This window comes from Cynara cardunculus, unplaced genomic scaffold, assembly GCF_001531365.2.
Source record: "Cynara cardunculus var. scolymus isolate 2C unplaced genomic scaffold, CcrdV1 Un_Scaffold_3444, whole genome shotgun sequence".
NCBI lineage: Eukaryota > Viridiplantae > Streptophyta > Magnoliopsida > Asterales > Asteraceae > Cynara > Cynara cardunculus.
Genome location: NW_020201479.1, coordinates 37,021 through 46,456, shown reverse-complemented (window position 1 = coordinate 46,456; position 9,436 = coordinate 37,021). Strand labels below are relative to the sequence as shown.

At 36.6% G+C, this 9,436-nt stretch overlaps 1 protein-coding gene across 1 annotated transcript; it reads left to right on the top strand.

Moving 5' to 3' along the window:
- The first annotated feature begins 1,628 nt into the window (after window positions 1–1,628).
- Window positions 1,629–3,116, top strand: LOC112503633 (zeatin O-xylosyltransferase-like). The gene has a single exon (XM_025107634.1). It carries the CDS (start codon window positions 1,643–1,645, stop codon window positions 3,032–3,034), a length of 1,392 nt encoding a protein of 463 aa, XP_024963402.1. The 5' UTR covers window positions 1,629–1,642; the 3' UTR covers window positions 3,035–3,116.
- The last annotated feature ends 6,320 nt before the right edge of the window (window positions 3,117–9,436 follow it).

The window sequence follows — 9,436 nt, the reverse complement described above, 5'->3', positions numbered from 1 at the left end:
ACGGGTCTCACGAAAACAGGCTGGTCTCACATGATCCCAAGTCTATATATATATATATATATAGTTAGGTTATTGATGTATCTGTTATTGATGTTCTTCATCTACTTTATAGATATGCATTTGTTTCTTAACTAACGTTTTGAACTGCTTCTGCAGTTGTCTTGATGTCCATTTCGAGGCAGAATAACATCACGTTCATGTTCATATTTATATGGTTTTGAAAGGCGAATTGTGTAGTATTTAAGCTTTAGATACTTGTAATAAAAGTATGATAAAAGAAAAACAAAAACRGATCGAGATGCCCTCATGTGAGATGGCACGTGAGGGGCACTTAACGGCTGAACCTGACAACTGCAAACAACAAGAACGAAATCCGCATGAAACGAAAATCACAAGGTTATTGGTGTAATTTCCGAACTCCATGGATTAAAAACCCGAATTTTGGTAAACCACATTGACGCTCTAAAGAATAAAAACCCTAGGAATGATATCAAAGTTAGAATACCATGTAATAATAGCAAGTTATTAAACTTTCCAATGAAAAAGTCGACGATTCGCATAAAAAACGAACATTTAAAAAGAACACTTCAAACCTTCTAGTCTCGATTAAATTAATGACATATCCATTTAGTCTCATATAAATTAATCACATATCAATTTAGACTCACAGAAACTAACTTGTATAGAGGCTTAATCAAATGAGAACTATTTTGTTTGTGGTAATCGTAAGATTCAATCTCAAACACAAATTAAAGGTTAAATTAGGAAATTAATAATTTTGATAATTTTAGCCTAAAATATTAATTAAAGGCATTTTAGAGATTTTATAAATATCCTCTCTCTGTCGAATCTTATTCGACGAACCTTATTCCGAAGAACCTTATGTGAACACAAAATACACACTGTGATACCTACAAATGATATTCATTGTAATACCCATATATACATACAAGATGCACAATATGATACCCTTTATAAAATAATGAAAATAACGAAAATGCACACTATGATACATTTGTGATACACGTGAAACATTGTGAACATTATCACTATGATACATTTTGATTCACAAACGTCTTTAAAATAATATGTATATTAGGTAATTGATATACTAGGTAACTAGTTTTAATTAAACATTTTCTTCTAAAAAAATTAATGAAATATTTTGATTAGTTGTCAAAAATAGAATTACTATATTACTCTTTTAACTTATTTAAAAAAAATATATTTGAATATCTCAAACGAGTGATTCATATTGTATCTTACAATTACCATAAACTAATCAGTTATCCTTTAATGATCCCCTCTCTCTCTCTCTCTCTCTCTCTATATATATATATATATATGGTTGTATCAAAACAACATAATCAAAATAAGGTAACATGAATAACGTCTATAACACATAGTATTTGAGACTAAAAAAATATATTTGATTCAAATTCAATCAACGCTCTTAGGTCGTCGTTCCAATTGTGCGTGCACGTCCCTACATTGAACGATTCATTTTTAGTCTAGAACCACATACTATATAGTCGTTTTTGTGTGTTTATTTTATTTTTAAATTTTTTGTTTGAACCCTCTTTCTGTCTCTATATATGTATGTGTCTGCCACCATCGCATATGCTTCAAACCAGTGCCGGCCATGGATGATGAGGTCGGAGTTGTGGTGATCGTAGTACCTTTTGTAGCACAAGGTCATCTCAACCAACTTCTCCACCTCTCTCGTCTCCTTTCTTCTTACARTCTACCCGTCCATATCGTCGGCACCACCACCCACAATCGCCAAGCAAAGCTTCGTATCCATGGCTGGGATCCCACCTCCACTGCAAATATCCATTTCCATGAATATCAAACACCCCAATTCCAATCTCCTCCTCCCAACCCTAATGCCTCCACAGTATTCCCCATACACCTTATCCCATCATTCCAAGCATCAAGTCTTCTTCGTGAACCTTTTTCAAAACTATTGGCCGGAATTTCTCCGACAGCCAGGCGAGTCATCGTTGTTCATGACAACCTGATGAGCACGGTTGTTCAAGACGTTGTTTCATATCAAAAAGTCGAAGCGTATTCCTTTCACTGTGCTTCGGCTTTCACAACATTCTCGTACGTTTGGGAAGAGAAAGGAAAGCCATGTTTAGACGTTGAATCCGATACGCAACTTTCAAATATCCCTGATAGTCTTTATGAGATTATACCAGAAGATCTTTTCGAGTTCATTATGCGTAATGATGACTGCAAGAGGTTTAATTCAGGCAATGTTCATGATGCCTGCAAAGTCGTTGATGGCAAATTCCTTGACTTTCTTTCGAAAGAAGGAATCAGTGGAAGTACAAAGCAGTGGGCAATGGGTCCTTTCAATCCCGTCGCCATAAGCGATAACAGTAACCCTAGCAAACGTCACGRAYCACTAGAGTGGCTTGATAAGCAAGCTACAGACTCGGTGATATACGTTTCATTTGGGACGACGRTTTCACTATCTGATGAACAGATTCAAGAACTTGCTATTGGCATAGAGAACGCTAAGCAAAGCTTTATATGGGTGTTACGAGATGCTGAYAGAGGAGATATATTTGAAGGTGAAGTCAGGAGAATTGAACTGCCAAWAGGGTTTGAAGAGAGAGTTGAAGAGAAAGGACTGGTGGTTCGAGAATGGGCACCACAATTAGAGATACTGGCTCACCCTGCAACTGGTGGYTTCATGACTCAYTGTGGTTGGAATTCGAGCATGGAGAGCATCACAATGGGAGTTCCCATGGCTGCATGGCCGATGCATTCGGACCAACCAAGAAACGCAACCCTAATAACAGAGGTGCTGAAGATTGGCATAAGTGTAAGGGATTGGGAGCATCGCGGTGAGGTGGTGAAGTCTGCAACGATCATGAACACCATACAAAAGTTGATGGCTTCAAATGAAGGAGATGAGATAAGGAAGAGAGCTGCAAAACTTGGTGATGACGTAAGGCAATCAGTGGACGAAGGTGGAGTGACACGCAAAGAGATAGATTCGTTTATTGCTCATATCACTCGATAAAGACACACATGTATGGTTAAAATCTTGAAATCCCAAAATTGAAAATTAAGCAAACGCCATATTTTTATGTAATTAATTGAAGCTTGACAAAGCTGTTGGAATCCTTCCAATATTTATGGGGTTAGGACCATTTATGTAACTATTTTTAATTATTGCTATATTTACATTTTATAGTGGTAACTTGCCAACATCACATAACTGCTACCCATCTCATAACCGTTACTTGATGGAAGTAAATAGGTTATATATATGGGTTAAATCTGTGATTTCCATTTAGATGTCTGAAAACAAATGTAGGTGCTCTCGTTCTCTCCCTCTCACCCTAAGGGATCAGAGAATCAACACCAATGATTTCTACGTTCGATCTTCCATCAATCCAGACATCATAAAGGAATCAATGGCTTCATATTCTACATCAAACTTATCAATGAAAACTGGTTTTCTAAGTAAGTTTTTCTCACTTAAATTTACTGTGTTTATCATTAAATTGATGGGTGTTCATAAGATTAAATGTTAGCATATGTTGGATTCATTCTACATGTGGTATCAGAGCTTGTTTTGGTACACTATTTTGCCAAAATCTTATGAACCCTAACTCGTCACGCCTAAATCTTATGAACCCTAATTTATTAAATTAAGATGGGTTTTAATTATAAGAGCATGGTAACATATGTTTGTATATCATCGTCACCATATGATCAAAAATCATCATGAACACATCTTTAGATGATATGTAAATAAAAAAAATATTTTTTTTTCTCTTTTCTCTTTCTGGGTCATCGTCTTCTTCCCCTGAACCAAAAAGGTCAAATATATGACAAATTGTTTGGTCTTCTTCCCATATGATTCCTAATCAATTCTGGAATAAAGATATATTAGGAACCCACTTGACATGATTTTGACTTGTGGGATTTCCTTTAAGTTGCATTTTACGAGGAACAAAAGGTTAGATTTCACAAGACATTTACTTCACTGTCCAACAAATTTTCTCTATGACTTATTACATGCTATCAACTATCTTTTATATTTATAATTGATATATCCTTTGGAGTTTGTCATTTGCATAATTGTAAACTGGCCAGAAGGCAAAGTGCATTTGTTTAAAAGACTTTATAATTCAACACTTAATTTTCCTTTCTTTTTCTGCTGTCATTGCCAATGCACAAATTCAATGGTGGATACAATTGATGGTTATTGTTTGACTTATGATGCTGTCAAATAAACACATTCTAACCAAGATCAAATTGTTAATTATGCTTAATTTAATAAATGACAACTTTTATATTAATTTAGATAACCGGCCCAACGAATGGTTGTTTAAATCACTATAGAAGTTTAACAATGTCATGTTAAGAAAATTCAAGTTGTTATTCAACAAACCCAACGGCGAGTTGATTGATAATTTAAGTAAGTAATAAGCATAACAAACACATGTGTTACATTTCTGCCCAAAGGTGATATGTAATATTTAAGTGACGTATTTTATTTTATGCATGTTCGAACTGCTTGAATGTTGGTCATAGCCAACGTGAAGCCAACATTCAAGTAGAACCTTAGTTTAGTCTGTTATTTTGATGTTATAATGGACTTCATTTTAATACGCTAATTTTGCTTGCTTTATGTGATGACTCTCTATGCTCCAATTCACTCATTTTTCTATATTTACATGTTTTAAATTTTTCAATCCAGCGACCACTTTAAGTCCTAACTATGGGATTGAACATTTGACTGGCACTAACTTCGCGTCATGGCGAGATGCTATAAAATTAACACTTGGAATGATGGACTTAGACTATACTTTGAGACATGATCCTCCTGCTTCTCCTACTGACCAAAGCTCTCAAGAGCATAAACGAATGTATGAACGGTGGGAGAGATCAAACAGAATGTCTCTTATGGTCATAAAGAATTCCATCTCGGTTGCCATTCGCGGAGCCATACCTGACTCAGAAAATGCGAAAACTTATATGAACTCCGTTGAGGAGCAATTTAAGGCACCTCCAAGGCACACACAAGTACTTTGATCTTGAAGATGTTAACTACAAAGTATGATGGTGTGAGTGATGTACGTGAGCACATCATGATGATGAGTGACATGGCCCATAAGCTTAAGGGCATGGACATGGAAATTAGTGAGGGTTTTTTGGTGCATTTCATAATGACCTCTCTACCAGCACAATTTGGTCATTTCAAAATAAACTATAATACTCAAAAGGACAAATGGCAAATGAGCGAACTCATTGCCATTTGCCATGTGCGTTCAAGAGGAGGAGCGCCTAAAGGTAGAAAAGCCCGATGTTGCTCATATTACAACCACAAACATCGGAAAGAGGAAGGGAAATTTTAACACTGGAGAAAGCTCAAAGGTCCAGAAAAGAAATGCAAACGCAGCCTCAAGCTCAAAAACTACTAAGGGTTCACTTCGTTGTAAATTCTGCCACAAGAAAGGTCATGGCCAACTAGACTGCCCGAAGTTCAAGGATTGGTTAGCAAAAAAAGGTGATTATCTTTTTATGATTTACGAGTCTTTTAATATTAATGTCCCTACAAACACATGGTGGGTTGATTCTGGTTCTACGGTACATGTTACAAACTCCTTACAGGGATTCCATACAATCCGGAGATTGGAAAGAAACCAAAGGACCATTAAAGTTGGAAGCGATGAAAATCTAAATGTTGAAGCCATGGGCACTTTACAATTAGTTATGCAAAGTGGTCATTGTATTAACTTATATGATACTCTTTATGTACCGAGGATAACTCGGAACCTAGTATCTGTACAAAAATTAGATATTGATGGATATTATATATCATTTGGTAATGGCAAAGTCACTATTAGCCTAAATTCCGATTTTATAGGTTGTGGTTTTTTGGTTGGAGAACTTTATAAATTGTACTTAGATGATAAATTCTCAAAATCCTTGTTGTCATATAATGTGAATGAAAACTTAAATAAAAGGAAAAGAGACTTGGAAACATCGTCTATGTTGTGGCATAAAGTTAAGACTCGTGAAAGATGGAATATTACCAACTCTTGATTTCAATGATTTTGAGACATGTGTTAAATGCCTTAAGGGAAAAAATGGCAAAGGGAAATAAGAAGGGTGCCACAAGAAGTTCAAGTTTGTTGGAAATCATTCACACCGACATCTGTGGACCTCTTCCCGCCGGAATATCTGGACATAAATCGTTTATCACATTTATAGATGATCATTCACGCTATATGTATTTGTATTTAATAAATGAAAAATCTGAATCACTTGACATGTTTAACCTTTAAGGCCGAGGTTGAAAATCAACCTGACCGTAAGATAAAGGTAGTGAGATTAGATAGAGGAGGCGAGTATTATGGTAGACATGCTGATGTTGGTCATTCTCCCGGTCCTTTCTTTGACTTTTGCAAGGAACATGGGATTGTGAACCAATTTATCATGTCGGGTACTCCTCAGCAGAATGGTGTTGCTGAGAGAAGAAATAAGACCCTTATGGATATGGTAAGAAGTATGTTAGCAAATACCAACTTACCCCAATTCTTATGGACCAAGGCATTAAAGACGGCTGTCCATATTCTCAATAGGGTTCCTTCTAAAGCTATTCCCAAGACACCTTACGAAATTTGGACGGGAAGGAAACCGAGCTTGAGATATATGAAAATATGGGGCTGTCCGGCTGAAGCTAAGCTCTACAACCCTCAACAAAGAAAGCTTGACATGAAAACTATTAGTTGTTTCTTTATAGGGTATCCCGAACGATCAAAGGGATTTAGATTCTATTGTCCTTCTTATTCCACTCGCATAGTTGAAACTCGCCATGCCGAGTTCTTAGAGAACTCTAATGTTAGTGGGAGCAATGTACATCATGACATCAACTTACAAGAAGTCAAAGAGAAGGGGCCAATGACCCTCTTACCTCTTAATCCTGTTGTGCCTCTAGTAGATGACACTGCTCCACCTAGTACCGTTTTTGAGGATAATGTTGCTCCAAATATGCCATTAAATGAAGACACATCAAACTTAGAGGAGCATATTCCTGAAGTTACCATTGAGCCTGGAGAACCCGAAATTGCATTAAGGAGGTCATCAAGGCCTAGAAGACCTACTAATTTTGTTGATTATGTAACTTACCTTAATGAAACTGATTTGGACATTGGAAAATGCAACGATCCAATCTCTTATAACGAGGCCATTAATAGCGACCAATCTTCTCAGTGGAATAAAGCTATGATCGACGAACTTGATTCCATGAGTAAAAATGATGTTTGGGAACTTGTTGAACTTCCTAAGGGTATAAAASCTGTAGGATGCAAGTGGGTCTTTAAAACCAAACTAGACCCAAACGGTAACRTCGAACGATATAAARCACGTTTGGTTRCTAAAGGCTACACCCAAAAAGAGGGAGTCAATTATCAGGAGACTTTCTCTCCCGTTTCACGAAAGGATTCCCTAAGGATCGTCATGGCCCTAGTAGCTCATTTTGATTTAGAGCTACATCAGATGGACGTTAAAACAACTTTCCTTAATGGTGACTTGCATGAAGATGTGTTCATGATGCAACCCGAAGGTTTTAAGCTTAAGGGTTGCGAACACTTGGTATGCAAGCTAAAGAAATCCATATACGGGTTAAAACAAGCATCACGACAGTGGTACTTGAAAATTGATGAAGTCATGAAGAAGAATGGTTTCATTAAAAATCAAGTGGATCAATGTACATACCTTAAAATGAGTAGGAGCAACTTTGCCATACTTGTTCTTTATGTTGATGACATCCTTTTGGCAAGTAACAATCTGGATTTGTTGCATGAGTCAAAGCGATTACTTTCGCGCCATTTTGACATGAAAGATCTCGGGGAAGCCTCTTATGTGATTGGCATCGAAATACATCGAGATCGGGCCAATGGAACAATAGGTCTATCTCAAAAGACTTATATTGAACGTGTTCTTGCACGTTATAACATGCAACAATGCTCTCCCTCTATTGCTCCTGTGGTTAAATGAGACGTTTTTGGTTCGTTTCAATGCCCAAAAACAGATGTAGAAAAGGAACGAATGAGATTGATACCTTATGCTTCTGTAGTAGGAAGCCTAATGTATGCTCAGGTTTGTACTCGTCCTGATATGGCTTATGTTGTTGGAATGCTAGGTCGATATCAATCTAATCCTGGCCTAGATTATTGGAAAGCAGCAAAGAAAGTATTGCGATATCTCAAAAGACTACAAACTAACATATAGAAGAACTAATAACTTAGAAGTGATTGGCTATTCCAATTCCGACTTTGCAAAATGCAAAGACGATAAAAAGTCGACTTCAGGGTACATCTTTATGTTAGCAGGCAGCCCTATCTCGTGGAGGAGTCATAAGCAACAACTGACGACGACTTCAACAATGATGACAGAGTATCAACAATGACGGCAGAGTATGTTGCGGTCTATAATGCAACCTGTCACGGAATGTTGTTGAGAAATCTTATTGGTGGACTGAAAGTTGTGAACTCAATATCGAGACCATTGAAGATCTATTGTGACAATTATGCCGCCGTTAGTTTTTCGAACAACAATAGTTCGAGTGGGGCAGGATTATATCTTGATACAAAGTTTTTGTTTGTACGAGAACGAGTAGAGGAAAATAATCTTGTATCGAGTACATCAGCACTCATGATATGCTTGCGGATCCGATGACAAAAGGTCTACCGCCCAAAGTTTACTAAGAGCTCGTAGCAAAGATGGGTTTTACTACAGACCTTATATGAAAGCATATTACACTTATGGAAAATTGATTGTAAATTTCCTCGAATATCTTAGTTGTCTTGTCTATACTAATGTATGCATGCACTTATTGATCTATAGACAAAATCTATACAATTTAATGTTGTGTATTTTATGTCATATTGGCTTGAAGTTTTCTAAATGTTTTACGTTGAGGCCTCAGTATAATTGATGGGGGTCTCGTGTTAATAACAACTCGAATGACTGTATCTTTTTGCTCTGGCATTAATATGAAACTTGATGGGTATTATTTTGGCCAAGTTTATGTATACTCATCATAAATGGTCACTCGGCCAAGTGGGAGAATGTTGGAATCATTCCAATATTTATGGTCTTAGGACCATTTATGTAACTATTTTTAATTATAGCTATATTTACAATTTATAGTAGTAACTTGCCAACATGACATAACTGCGACCCATCTCATAACCGTTACTTGATGGAAGTAAATAGATTATATATATGGGTTAAATCTGTGATTTCCATTTAGATGTCTGAAAACAAACGTAGGCGCTCTCGTTCTCTCCCTCTCACCCTAAGGGATCAGAGAATCAACACCAATGATTTCTACGTTCGATCTTCCATGAATCCAGACATCATAAAGGAATCAATGGTTTCATCTTCTACATCAAACTTATCA